Source organism: Aythya fuligula, chromosome 2 (assembly GCF_009819795.1).
Source record: "Aythya fuligula isolate bAytFul2 chromosome 2, bAytFul2.pri, whole genome shotgun sequence".
NCBI classification, from domain to species: Eukaryota; Metazoa; Chordata; class Aves; order Anseriformes; family Anatidae; genus Aythya; species Aythya fuligula.
Window position 1 is genome coordinate 151,743,247 of NC_045560.1, and position 15,177 is coordinate 151,758,423.

General features: G+C 38.0%; 1 protein-coding gene across 1 annotated transcript in view; it reads left to right on the plus strand.

Annotated features, from left to right (window-relative positions):
• Nucleotides 1-15,177, plus strand: part of TG (thyroglobulin) — a 156,707-nt gene that overhangs the window by 123,093 nt on the left and 18,437 nt on the right. The window contains exons 42-44 of the mRNA XM_032181163.1: nt 6,306-6,470; nt 7,229-7,396; nt 14,752-14,933. Coding sequence (XP_032037054.1) covers nt 6,306-6,470; nt 7,229-7,396; nt 14,752-14,933 — 515 coding nt within the window. The remainder of the gene's footprint in view (nt 1-6,305; nt 6,471-7,228; nt 7,397-14,751; nt 14,934-15,177) is intronic.

Genomic DNA, 15,177 nt, shown 5'->3' on the forward strand with positions numbered 1-15,177 from the left:
GCTATAGAGGAAGAAAATATTTATTTCCTCTTTCCATTGCTGTACTGACCTGCTGATGTCCTATCGCACTTTGTGCAGTAGTGTTTGCCACACATCTGCCAGTTATTTTTCCCAGATAGTTTATTAGCTGTGATAGAGGATCTCAGAGTCAGTCCCAAAGTTTTCTACTCCTCCAGATTCTTGAAGACAGACTTTGTGTGATATCCTGGAAAAAAATGACATTGATGTCTTCACATACAGCCCTGCCACCTGGCTGTGTTGTAAGTGTGACTCTGGAGCACCTGCCATTATGCAGAATTAGATGTGTAAAAAAGAGAAACTCAGGATACTGAAATACAACCCTACAAGAAAAAAAAAAAAAAAAAAAGCCTCAAGTTGAAAACTTCTGAAAATACTTTAAATCTAGTCTTTGTAGAACAATCTATTAAGCTAAATGGAAAAAGGAGTTAGTGGTCAGTTTGCTGCAACTTGTTCATTTCTGCAGGAGAAAACAAAACAAAACAAAACAAACAAACAAACAAAAAAAAAACAGGAAACAAACAAAAACCAGGATACAAACAGTCTCTTTAATCTGTCAGTGAAAGCAATAGAAGCTATTAACTGAAACTGAAGACATCCTCAAACATAAATAAGGTGCCGTTTTCTGTCAATGGAGTGATTATCTTCAGGCACAAGCTGCAAAGGAGAAGATTGTGGTGTCCATTTCTTGGTGGCTCTGAAGCCAGCTTATGCAAGATCAGGTTTTAGCCAAATGTAAGCCTTGTGTTAAGTGATAGGAAGCACTTGAGCTCAGCAGCCAGGAAATGGAAGAGCTTCAGCCATCCCGGCGGTCAAAGCAGATGGTCTGACAGATACTTCTGGCTGTGAACTGCGTGCACCCGAGCCTGGAGAGTGCCTAGCTGTATGGGGACACAATCTAACAAATAAAATATTGCTGTACAGCTTACCCTTTTAGGAAAGAAGAAGCATCAGGACATTTCATTGGTTTGACTATTTTCATTAGATATATTTAAATCTAACTTTTAGGGTAATGCAACTGTTACTGCTATTTGTATTGTCTGTAGTATGCCTCTGGGCAAAAATGAAGTGAGCTTCAAAAGGACTCCACAGTGTTACAAGCACCAGAACTGTGTTAATTTGAAGGGCGTATTAAAGAGATGAACCTGGCTCAAGCAGGGTTTGCAGAGATCGTGATGTGAGGAGAGGAAGAAGGTTTGGGGTTTACAGAGTGTGGGTGATAACTAGTTGCAGTAAAGTTTCTAATCATTAGATCTGTTGTGAATCAGTTTTGAAAAACTTTGCGGAAGTGAGTTTCCAGAGTAAATGAGGAATTAAAAGAGGTTCAGCTCTGCAGCACGTATGGGAATATTCTTTTCCCAGTATGCTGGGAGACAGAGGTACATCTTCATAGTAGTGGGCTATTTATTTTTATTTATAATCTCATCGGAATAGCAGCAAGGGGTGCTATTTAACTAAAAGTCCCTGAACTGTCAGAAAACCAAAGCAGAAAACTTGGCTTGCCTAGACAGGAGTAGTTAGATTTGCTCAACAAATGGCAGGATGGGATAGTATCTGTGCAGATCTGTGAGCTGCAATGTCCCAAGAGAGCGGTTTGCAAGAGACACCAGCCTCCGCTCAGCTGATCACAGCCTAACATCAAAGCAAGGACTAGTCTTCATGTGATACTGGTTTGATTCATCAGCTTTTCACCACTGTAAGCTGCAGTGTTTCTTTGCATCTCAATTTCTTCTGTCCAGCTGAACCTCTAATTATGGAAAGAGAATGCTTGCAAAGCTGCTGGTCCCTGAACTAAACAGTACTTGAAAGCTTTGCCTTCCTTTTGCAATGTCATCGCTTGCTACATTATGTGCTGTTGCCCAACACTCTCTGCAATGTTCCCAGTAATCTATAAATTCAGAGGAAGAGTGTAATATTGCTGTTTGGGATTGCACAAGATAGCTGCAGCTACATTTTCAGCAGTTCAGTACTGAGTGCTTTCCTCTGGTCACTGTCAAAAATGTCATCAGAATTTCCTCTGATGGTAGTGGGTCAGTCTGCAACGACAACTGAAACGAGAGTTATGCATGTGTCAACTTCCATGGAGCCCCCTCCACAGGGTCAAGGGGTACTGAGATAGGAAATACCTGATGGTGATATGATGGCTATTTTTCACAATTTTACTGTATATTTTTTATTGTTCAGAGGTTTACTTTATAAAAACTGCTCTGCAGTATTATGTGAGGATCTCAGCCGTTGAATTTAAATGTAAAATTTAGTTCTTGTGTTTATAGGTACAGGAGAATTCCCAAGAGTTAAAAAGAAGAGAACCAACAAAAAGAACACAGTGTTGTTGTTTCTTTTTTTTGTCGTTTTTTTTTTTCCTTATTTATTTATTTATTTATTTTTTTGAGCTGATCTCATGATTTTTGGTTTCCTGATTCATGATTCTGTCATGTTGGTGGTAATATGGGTGTCATGTAATAGAAATGAACAGTCCCTCCACTTTTTTTGCTTCTGTCTAAACAGTGCTGTTTTTTTAAGCACACAACTCCTTTATTATTGGTTACTAGGACTAATCTCACACACACAAAAAATAGTTTTATAGAGAAAGAAACCAAAAGAAATTATAAGTGCAACTGTGTTATCCTCTGTGTCCGATCCTGCCTCTAATGTGGCTCCCATGTTTAGGGAAGATTTCTGCTTAATGTAAAAACTGTTGACTCAAAAAGGAAAACATTTAATTCTGGGCAGTATCCAGCTTCTGCTCTCACTTATTTGTTCCTGAGTCATTTTTTTGTTTGGCTGACTTTTAGTTTTGATGAGGATCAGGAAACAACGAGCCTGAATTGTGATATGAATTTGTTAGTCAGGCAACTTGTACTGCTTTGCTTACTTAAATTCCATGGTACTAGGAGCCTTGTTTCCAAAGCATGAAAAGCATTTCAGATGCATTGGGGTGGGGGGAACATAATGCTATTGCTTCCAAGTACTGCTTGAGTGATGCCCCAAGCTTCTCTACTGCCTGTGTCCAGTCACAATACAAAATAAATATGAATAACAGTAGTTGGAAACCACATCTCTTTCAAACCCTGAATGCAAGACATTCTTCCTGAATGCGGATGTTATCAAAAAAAGCAAACTGAGGAAGTGGCCATCACCATGGAAAATAGATGAAAAAAAAATAAGTAGAGCTTGTAAGCTTGTTCTAACCACTCACACAAAGAAGGGAAAACATCCACAGCTAGAATAAGGTTCCAAACAAGCCCTATTCCTCTTGAATTCCTCTCATCCTGCAAACATATTCACAGACATTTTGCATTTTTCTTTTACTTGTAGAGCTTGGGACATATCTAATGGAACTCCATAGATGTCCAGTCAAAGATTTTCCTGCCCAGGCTTTTAGTTCTCCCTCCACAGAGAGGCCAGGTTGGATGGGGTTTTGAGCAACTTGATCTAGTGGAAGGTTCCCTGCCCGTGGCATGGGGCTGGAACTAGGTGATCTTTCAGGTCCCTTCCAACCCAAACCTTTGTGTGATTCTGCAATTCTGTGACTTGTGGGATGCTTCTATCAATCGCTGTTTGACTCAGTACTTGACCCAAGGGCAGTCTTTTGGTTTGTGGAGATCTGAGGGGAAGAGAGTTCTGCATAGCTTATAAAGTCCTTGACAAGTTCAGAACTAAGCATTCACTAGAAATCTTCACTTAGTCCTTATGAGTTTTTGGACTCTGTGTGTCATCTGCTCTCAGCGCTCACTTTATCTATTAACTTAGCAACTATTTCCATTTTCAGAATTTGGGAACTAAAGCCCTCTATTTTTTTATTTTTTTTTCCTGAATGCTACTTAGAGATAATGGGTACTTGATAAAAACCACCTGAGCACTTTCAGATACAGTGTTGAGTAATACATTTGCAAAGTTCATGGATGAGTTCTGTGTAATCCTAGATGTGATTTCACTGCTCTACCAAGGAGGCATGCAATTCTTTGTTCCAAACAGAAAGTAAGGAAGCTGCTTTTCTTGGGGAATTTTTTTTCTGCCAATGTGGGGAGAGTGTTATCCCTTTTCTACTTTCACCCATCCCAGTTCTGGTGAAAATGCTCTTCCGAAGGCCAGGCACAAAAACAATATTCTCATTCTGCATCTTTGGGACACACCCACACACACAGATGCTCTCATCAAGGATATTTTTTGTTCTCTCTCATGATCAACTGAGTCAGTGCACCTAGTCAGCAGCTGGCTAATATCATGCCTTACAAACACAAAATAGGCCACCACAAGTCCCACGTGAGAATAAAGCCCATTGCTCACTCAAGTTCTCATCTAAATTGTGGACATAAGTGAAGAATAAGACCAAGTATTGTTTTTTCCTTCTTTTTCAGTCCTTCTGTTCTCTTAAAACCAGAGATGGCTCTTCTAGTGCCCTAGGACTGACAGTCTTAGCTTTTTCTTTTGCTCATCTGAAACCTTCTGCAACGCAGTCATTAAGCTAATAAATAACTGATTGTTTCCCTGATCCCTTAAAAAGGAAGAGAAACCTTTCAGGAAGGCAGTAACACTTGCATACAGTGAACTAAAACCACTGTCTCTGCATCAAAACAATAACCTCTTTTATTTATTTTATTTATTTAATTATTTTTTAAACCAATTTCTACATTTGTGAGCTATGGTGTCCTGTTAGTATCAATGGGTCTGCTTGTTCAAAGTGTAAAAAACATCCTGAGTGATCTCTTGGCTTGGAGATTTGAGACTATTTCAAACTGAGGCTTTACCACTTGTTTTCTATTTCTTTTTTACTTGCTTCTGTTTTTATGCTTTTTCAGACTTATAGTTACAGTTTGAGCAGATTCAGTAAAAAATAAGTTAATCGGTTGAATAGATCAGTGTCTTTCATATCATAAATCTAGGTTTTTTTTAGAAGACGGAAGCTCATCTTAGCAGTTAGCATAGTGAACTGATGTAAATGTCTGGAAATTAGTCATTTGAACCATGTCAGAACTATTCCAGCCTTTCTGTTCTAGGTCAAATCTTATCAGATTTATGCTAATTAATTTGCATTTTTAATAAATAGTTTTTGTTACTCAGCAATGTTAGACCATCATTTCCTTTCCCACGTTGTCACAGCTGTAGGAAGGATAGGAGAAGAGTCTGGGATGGAGATTGGACTGTAGCCACATGCTCTGATTTCAATGTGCTCTGATTGATTTTCCACAGCTTGAAGTCAAGATCTAGCTATAAATTACCAAAAAGTGTCCTTCTGTTAATAGTCCTGGAAGCTCAGCCTAAGATGTAAAGATCAAACTCTATTTAAAAAAAAAAAAAAAAAAAAAAAAAAAAAAAAAAAGCATTTTAATTAAAGCAAACAAGTTCACTTTCCTTTTATGTAACTAACTGGGTTGCTGAGCAATATAAAAAAAAAAAAAAAAAAAAAAAAAAAACAGTGGAATTAAAAACTAAGTGTAAGGTCTGGAAAGATATTTGGTGGCCACATATGAAGTTTGCATGGCGCATCACAATAATCAGCATATTTCATAGTCAATGAAAGCTCTGGCCATAGTATAAGTAAATAATAATTTCATGGAAACATGGAACCAGATGGGTTCCGGTTGCTGGGTCCAGTTTCTGGGTAATGTTGATACCATGTCAAATACTGACTTTATTGATGTCTTCAAGTCCAAGTGTAAAATGAGTTAGGCTTTTGATCCTGCTACCTCTGTTTACAGCTCTTCTAGATCCTCACTCCTCCTTGAATTAGCTACCTTAGAGTTCCTAGACTAAATTTATTTACAGTCAATACGAATAACTCAGTGACCATTTGGTCTTTTACCTGCATTGTCCTAAGGTATAAGTAACTCTTCTTCACTGGTTCACTTATAAAGATCATGCTCAATATCTCTCAGTCCTTGTTTTTAAAAGCTAAGCAAGCCAAATTCTTCAGTCTCCTCTTGTAAGATGGGCTCTCCATTCTCTGATGTGCCTCACAGTACCTCCTTTTTATCTGTTCCTGTCTGAATGTGTCTCCTTCCAGCAAAGTTTTCAGAAAATTATTGCACGGATGATCTGTGACTTGGTTATAGCCATAATAAGAGAGCCTTTTCAAAGGTCCTCTGAAATGACCATGACAGAGCTGAGAAACAGCCAAACTTCTCCTTTCTCCTATTCATCATTAGAACTTGCTCCTTATTTTTCAAATACCAGTGTTTTGCATTCTACAACTAAGTAGATTTTACTCCTCATCTTTCTTACCCTTACCAGGGGACCAGGTGTTTTGTCAGGATGTACTGACTGATACTGTCTTTCTTTTCCAGGGAGGTTCAGCTTTTTCTCCATCATCCATTATTACTAAAAGAAGAGCCCAGACCCAAGCAGCAGTCCTGGCTGAGGAAGTGGGATGCTCTTCATCCACAAATGGGGAAATTGTAGCCTGCCTTCGCCAGTTGCCTGCTCGTGTCCTCAATGATGCACAGACTAAGGTACACCACAGCAATACATATGCAATCATATAAGGAACCAACAAGACGTTTCCACTGACATAAAGCATTGAGGAACCTAAAAATATAAATTGGGCTGAATCCTTGTGAAAAAGGAACCGTACTGGCTTTGGTGGAGTGGTGGTGATGTCCATGACATCTGTCTCTGACCTATGAATACTCACAGCTTGGTTCTCCTTCAGACTGAAATCCTTTTACACTACTTGGAAGACTACAAGTCTTCCAAAATTAATCCCAGTATAGTTTTTTCCTTCTTTCAGTCTCCTCTAATCTTCCCATGGGTGTTACTCTAGAGAAGAATCATGTCTCTGCAGCTCAGTTCTTGCAGAAAAGGAAGGGGGGAGGGATATCTGTGCTGTGTCTTAAGTGGGAGGCTTGTGAAAGCTGCAGTACAAGCAATTCCAGAGATGGGTCCTTTACCCACAGATTAAAACACCCACTGACAATACATTACTCAATCAGGACCAGCAGAGAGCCAATCCCTAATTTAAAATACTATTTCTATGACTATAAGACCATGAATTCTCTTGGCCTATTTCAGCTCATTTTACCTACTGAGTCTGTCAGTAAAAGTATTGCTTCTTGCAGTGATGAGTTTGTGCTTACATTAATACATCGCATGTTCACTTTGAGGCTATCAGCTCAGTTCTCTGAAACATAATTAAAACAGAAATGACCAGGGTACGCTAATTTAACTGCAGTATTATTTTATTTTAATTTATTTTATTTTGCTAACCTAGCTCTTAGCGATAAGCGGCCCATTCCAGTACTGGGGTCCAGTGATGGATGGAGTTTACCTCCGGGAACCTTTAGCTAAAGCCCTGCAGCGCTCTCAACTTCGGAAAGTAGATCTTCTCATTGGAAGTGCTCAGCAAGATGGGCTGATCAGCAGAGCTAAGGCAATTAAGGTAGGAAGAGACTAAGAAGCTAATGGTATTGCTATTATTTTAGTGATGACAATAATCATATGCAGCCAGGACTGTTGCTTTTTGGCTTCTACAGTTTGTGAGTTATACTCTATAGAAATATGTGAAGGTATTGTCCATCTCCAGCCAGTCTTTAGATGGATTAAAGGAATTATAATGTTTGTTGATAAATGCTTCTGGGGGAGATATGAAAATGTGAGAAATCAGCAATGATTTAACATGTATTTATATGGAGCAGTATGTTTTAGTGTCTCTAAAACCTTATTAGTATTGCAATGTCAGTTGTACCTTACTAAGAAGAAAGCAGGCTCATGTTAAACTTATTTTGTAGGTTCCTCAGTAAGGAACACAGCTAAGTCAATCTGTTCCATGCCAACCTTTTTCAGTGATAACCTTTTTTCTCCATTGTCCATAAGATATACGCTCTCTTGTAAAGGTTCTGAATAAGGACTAGGTATAGCTAAGAAAAGCACTCGACTGATACATAGGAGCTGAGATTTCAGGCCATAAGCTGGTGAAATAAAAAGTAGTTGTTACTTACCAAGCTGTACTTTAGACATAAGTGCTCAAAAGCTTCAAGTTCTTCCTGGAGGAATTGCACTTATTGTGAACCCTTTGTCACTATCTGTTCTTGAGACAGCATATCAACCTCTTCTAGTTCACTTGCACATCTCTACAATGGGAACCGTAGCATTTCCCATTTAATGTTATTAAATTAAATTAAATGACAAAAAATGCTCAGATATATGTTAAGAAATCAATAGGAGAATGTAACATGGCTGGGATTATTTTAAAGGTTATCTAAATGAACTGCAAATCTGTTGCTATCTTTCTATAACTCTGGGGATTTAATCTCTCTCTCAATGAAAGGTCAATCCTAGCTTCTCTTTTCTGGTAATCAGTAGCACATAGACCAATTTACTTCAGGATTAATGACAAAATTGCCCCTTTGACAGAAAGCATTTTCAATCAATATGAAGAAAGTTGATATTGATTGTTTCGTCTCCATCAGAAGTTTTCTGCTGTTATTTCATGTATTCTCTCTTGAAACTAATTAAAAGTGGAAGTCAGGCAAAGGAAATGGACTGTGATCCTTGAGGCTGCAGATACTGATCTAGACCCTGTAAAAGAGCAATAAACCTCAGTAAGCCAAGTACAAGTCCTGTGAGAAGATTAGGAAGTGAAATTCTTTCCTTTACCCCTACTTCCACATGTGACAGTTGTTTGTAAATCAGAAATGAAATTCCTTGGTGTACTGGAAGTCATGCAGCAAATCATGGCGTTAAGGAAACCCACAACTGCGAACATCCAGCACTGTCACATTGAAATTAAAAGCAGAAAAAAACAACTTTAATCAGAGCTCAACAGTAAAATGTTGCCTTTCAAAAAAGAGAATCGAGAGTATCTTCTTTTTATTTTAAAGGCTTGCAGAAAATAATTTTGAAAGGGTACTCAAAATTGGTGGAACTCAGCCCTAAGAAATGGTTGACTACCTTAACCCAAGAGACCTGTTTTAAAATCTCCTACTGTTGGAGATCCCCTGATCTCCCTTGGAAAGTGTTTAACTATCTTTACTTAGAAGGATAGTTAGCTTCTTTACTGGCTATTACAATATTACATGCCTCATTTGGTTTACTGCTGTAAGTCAGATTCCATCTCTGCTCCAAAAAAAAACCACAGTATTCATGGTAGGCCGTTATATACTGTTTTCTCCATTTTGACTTCCTTAAGCTCTTTTCTTGTTCTTACTGAAAATTGCTGAATTTTTAAGCCACGTTTTCCTCTAGTTCTATCTTCTTGTGTCTTCATGTTTTGAGGGCTTTAGGGAATATGACTGTTTTGAATGGTCTGTCTTTCTATCTTCAGATTTTTACTTAAAGATATGCTGTGTGGTTAAAGATTCCTGATTTTTCCCTAGTGCATGCACTTTATTAATTGTTAGGAAATTTTTAAATTTCCTGCATTGCTGAGCTATTTGAGCATTGCTACATCATAGCTATGACCATGCATGGTTGCAACCAAAGTCAGATGACAAAATCCTGAGTAGGCCACAGACACATTTAGCTACAGTGAAAGAAACTGGTGCAGGTGGTGGTCGTTATTGAGAAGTTTGTGCTTTGTTTCCTCTGTCATAATGTCATATGAGATCCTTCATCTTTGCTAACTCTCCTCCTCCAACAATAGACCAAAAAGAACGATTTAAGACTACCCACACTGTGTCCTACTCTTCTACTTTATAAATTTGAAGGCTTCCCTTGATGTCAGTCTGACTTGCATCTCTCTGGGAACACCCACAGCTGTTTTCACTGGTATGCTAATGAAGGTGGGATGGCTTGGCTAATGGTAACCATTAGGCTCAACTCAGGTAACCAAGACATTGATCCTAGTTTACCTCTGACTACAACAAAGTTATTCAAGCTATTCTATAAAGAGGGGTTCAAACGTCCCTGGGTTAAAGCCATCCCTTCTTATCAATCAATATTGCAACAAGGAGAAAATCCACCTATGACTGTGAATGTGCTCCAATAACATAGTGAAAATAACCGTGAATTTATTTGGGCAGATAGACATCACAGATAAAGGGTACTGTGGCAGGTGTATGGAATTGGCAAAGTCCTTCTTTTCCATCTGTTTTAGGATGATTTCTTTAACCATCTTTCTTTAAAGAGACGCTTTTACCCATTTAGATGCAAACAAGCTTGAGACAAGATGCAAATCTTATCACCTCAGATTTAAGTTGCACGCAAGTTTTAGAAACTGCTAGCAGTCAAGTCTTAGGAGTGAGACTTAAACCTCTAGACTGCAACTAGACCTGAAGATGAGAAACACAGTTGGCACCGTGTTGTTCTGTGGGGTCTTATTGGCATTTGGTTGTGTTGTGTGCATCTGTACTCCTGCTATAAGACTACACTTATGACTGGTAAGACCTCTAGTATTAAAAATGAATAAGAATGACAGAAGGTATGTGAGAAACCAGTTATGTGCTAGCAAAACTCAAGTTTTCTAGAATGCCCTTCTCTCTCTATATATATATATATGTATATATTAATTGAAAGCTGAGGTCACTTGATGGTGCATGTATCAGAGAGTATGCTGAATATTCGTGCCTAATATCTTGCCCATGGAAGTGACTGTTTTACGGCATTCACTCAAATGCTTCTTCATGTGAACTGAGATAGATTTACCACTTCCTGGAGCATGTTGTACTCATCCCCAGTATAGCCATCTGATAGCTAAGACTAAGTGAGAAGCAAAACAATGGTTGTTTAGGGAACAGCAAGTGGTACCATAATGCATTATTATGTGGCATGTGGAGCAGTTAAGCCTTAACTTGTTATCACAACTCCCATGGCAGACCTTCAGGGATATTAGTGGTGTACAGTCATAGATTAGGACAGCTGAGCAGAAAACTCTAAAAATATTTATTTAAATTCCCATCTGGGCAAAATTTTGCCACTGTGCTAAATGTGATGCTCAGGTGAGAGAATATAATAGTTCCCACTGGCATTATATGTACAGATTCTCTCATGTTGATCTATATCTCTGATTGTCTGAATATGCATGTAAGTTAGTACGGCCCTGTTTATGTCCTCCATATGTTCTGTACCTTCAACATAATCTCCATATTGCAAAGATTGTTGACATACTTTTTAGCTGGAAGACTAAGTTTGCAGTGTATGTGTTTTATTTCTTACCCTAGTACAAATCTAGTCGGCTGCAGGACCCAGAACCAGGATATATGGGAGTGGATAGACAGAAATACATGTACAGTTCGTTTACCCCATGTAAGCAAATAGATCTATGCAGACCAGATCTTCCATCCTCTACTATAGTACTGTCAGTTAATTTCTTTATGGGTAAAGGTATTCAACAGATGGCAGATGTGTATATATCAGCTATAATGACCTGGGGAGCAGTGTTCTGATAAATTCCATCAGTGAAGAGAATGGGTTGATATCAGCTCTTCATATTGCAACTAGCTGGAGTAACTGAAACACTTTGCTGAATGGCTAGCAGGGTTTTTCAGCATCTTTTGTGATGACATTAGAAAAAAACACTTAAGACCTAACACCTCTACATACTGTGTTAGTGTTATCACTATTCCAGTTTCTCAGAAAAGTATGTTATGCCCCTTGGAAAATGTAAACATCTGTTTACCAAACTGCTACACTTTCTTTTAAAATAAAACACTGTACCAGATTCACTCATATGCTCCAGAAGCCATCCTGCAGCCACAAGAACAGTAAACATTATTTAGCTCATTATTTGGGTGTTTATGACTGTTTTGCATAACCAGAGCAGTGAAAAGCAATGTGCCTGCTGACTTTAATTATTTTCTTACCTACTTTCTAAAAAAATATATAAAACCCAATTATAACTATGAGGTCTGTTGTTCATACCTCTTTAAATGTTAGCGGAGTGTAAATTATTTTACATAATGTGCAGCTGTTTCCACTAATCTGGTAGTAGCCGTTGTATCTGCTTTAAAACTGTTCCTGGGTTGTATAGTTTCAAAGGGGAAACATTTGTTGGACATGGAAAATTGGTCAAATCAAAACAATTTCTGAACAGTTAAAATGGTTTGTCTTTTTAATGTTTCATGGATTTTATTTTGACTGTATTGCTTTGATTGGTGATATCATGTTAAATTCAGATGTTTAAATTACATTGTATAGTATCCAAAGCAACACATATTGAAACATTGTATTTCAGAATGTGCAGTGTTAGTGCTGGTTGGGAAGAAAATCTCAAAATGTCTTAAAAATGCCAGTTCTGTTTTTCATCCAGCTCTGCCTGTTGAGTCCTTTTTCAGCTGACTAATCACATTGAATGGACCCCACTCAGTTAAAGATTGCTGAGAAAGGTCACCAGAATTTTTGGGGCATTTTGAAGATCACAGAAACTAGTACATAGGCACACTAAAAACCTAAAAGCGACCGCACTGAGTCAGATCAAAGGCCCATTTAGCACAGAACACTGTTTTCAGCAGTGGCTAAGACTTGGATGCTTGTAAGAATAGGGCAAGCAAATATGATACTTTTGGTAAATGCTCACTGAACCTGTAATCTTTGTAGCTTAGTGACTTCCTAACCTGAATTGGTCTCTCCATATTTAATAACCATCAATTGATTCTTTTTTTTTTTTTTTTTCCCATAAACTTCCTCATGAGACTTCATCTTCACCAGTTTTGATATCCCCAACACCATGTGGCAAAGAGTTCCTCAGCTTAACCATGCACTGACAGACTATCTGTCTCCTTTCTCTCTGTTTTTCAACCATATTGTTTATTTGATGCTTAGTAGTTGATGAGGCAGTGAATGATCAGTTCCTAGGATACATAATCAATAATCTCAATTATTTTCTTCTTTCTTTCTCTCTCTGTTTTAATTATCCATTACAGGTGTAGAAAAAAAGGTAGCAAATCCTTTAAAAACAAACAAAAATAAAAACCAACAAACAAAATGAAACATGAAAATTGCTTTAAAACATGACATTTCATGAAAAATGCTTTACATTTATAATCTTGGTCTCTATACTGACACAGAAAAGCATGTGTTGACTATAGTTGCTAGTCAAATTCACCAGCCCCAGTCAACAAATGAGAGATTCCAAATTAGACAGCAGCAATGCTCCAGTGGTTAGTAGCATGATTTAAAATCTACCAAAGCCAATGAAAAAGTTGCTTCTGAAATCAGTGAATTTGCAGTCAGGTCTTCAGAGATAATTTCCATTTCTTGCAGAAAAATATATGTGTCCATGCCACATGCAGACTGAATGATTTTGCAGGCAAGTGTATTATGCAGTTTCATATGTGGCTTTTGTGCGCTTGAAATACCGTATCAGCTCTGAGTTGCAGATCTTTTTCAGAGTACAGCCATGCTACTAAAACTGGCACTACATGACTCTTCAGTTTGCATGGGCCAAAATCTAGCAAAAGAATTATTTATTACAAATAAACTTGCCAAGATCTTTTTGGGCATTGGGATATTTGGTAGTGTTTTGAAATCCCTTGTAAAGTCATTTAATCACACTGCACAAAACATTAGAGCACATCAGTAAAGACAGGCCTAGGCATCAGCAGTGGGAGACTTATTTTCCACCTTTCATTTCTGTGAATCTGTTGAAAAGTAATTATTCCCTCTGTACTTTCTGTGTAGGGTTGTGGAAAGACCTTCTAGCTGCATGATGAAAACCAGCTGTGGACCATCAAAATAATATACTCAATAAAGCATCTCTGCTAACCGGACTGGGCAGACACTGGTCTATTTTATTTCAGACTGGCTGCCCAAAATAATATAAATGGTTTATTAGATCTTTCTCTCTGGAGCTCTAATATCAAATTTCATCCAGTGTTCACCTGTAAGGTGCTCTCTTTAGAAAGGACTTGATCCACAGGAACATTCAGGCTACAGTTTTGTTTCTTTCTGAGGAAGTTGCTCTGTTTCTGAACTTGAAATAAAATCTCTTTAAAAAAATAAATAAATTTAAGAGTCTGAATTGATAAAATAATAATAAAAAAAGCTTTCTTAGAGAAAGATGTGTTGAAAACTTCCCACAGCCTTTAACTTTGGTAAAAACAGGGTCAGATAAACAGTTTGGCATAGGAGATGGTCCCCCTGCTATCAATAATTCTGCAGTGACGTGTCCTGCTCTGTGGGAAATGCCTTTATGTTAAGAACAGTTTCAGTCTCTCAAAGTAATGAATAGGGCATTTCACTCACTGAAAGCAGTAGGGGGTTATGATTTTTGAAGATCATGTCTGCTACTTGCAATGGGTTTTATAGGAGTGGGTTTTCTCTTCCAAGGCTAAGGCAGATAGTATTCCAGGAGAGACCTAAAAAATGTTCCCAATAAACAAAACACATTTCTTTGTAGGTGTTTACTGAAGAGTGATATCCCCATATGATAGCACTCTAGAATTTCCAAAGGAAAGGAGCAATATCTCCCTGTCTTCCCTTTAGGTTTCCTGCATGAGTCCTCAGAACAACATTGGGCACATCTCCTCTAAGGAACTATCTCTGTGGACTATTTCTTTGAGAGTCAGTTGAGTTTCTGTAGTATTAGAGCTATATCATCACAGCGCTGCACCTAAAATTTGGGTTTATCTGCTTAGGGAGTCAGTGTGGTGGTTTTACCCATAGTATGTTTTGAGGAAGCCAATCCTGCTGTCTCATGACAATCTTGGGAAAGCAAATGTAGGAATGTCACCTATTTCCTCTCCTAAATAAGAGATCATGGTACAGAGGACTCATTCCAGCAAAGGGAGATCTGAGCCTGCATTTTTCCATAAAAAAAGGGTTTATTTTGTTTGCAAATTCCATGTGTTTTGTTATCAGAAATTTGAAGAAAGTCAAGGAAGAGCCAACAGCAAAACAGCCTTTTATCAAGCTCTGCAAAATTCTCTTGGAGGCGAAGACTCTAATAAGTTCATTGAAGATGCAGCTACATGGTATTACTCCCTTGAACACTCAACCGATGATTATTCTTCTTTTTCCAGAGCTTTGGAAAATGCCACCCGGTAAGAAACTCATCCTATGTATGACTGTATGGTATTCAGTCATGCAATTGTATGATTAGGGTTAAGAAAGGTTTGTTTTGCTGATCTTCCATGTGCATTAGTATTCTGAATAATTTGAGAAATTCCTATGCAAATGCACAGAAAATAGGGAACAGGATTTCATTTTCTATAAGTCTTCCAAAGTCATGGTTAAACAGAAACTGAAGTAATTTTTATCCTTTGTGAAAAGTTTGAGTCGGTTTTC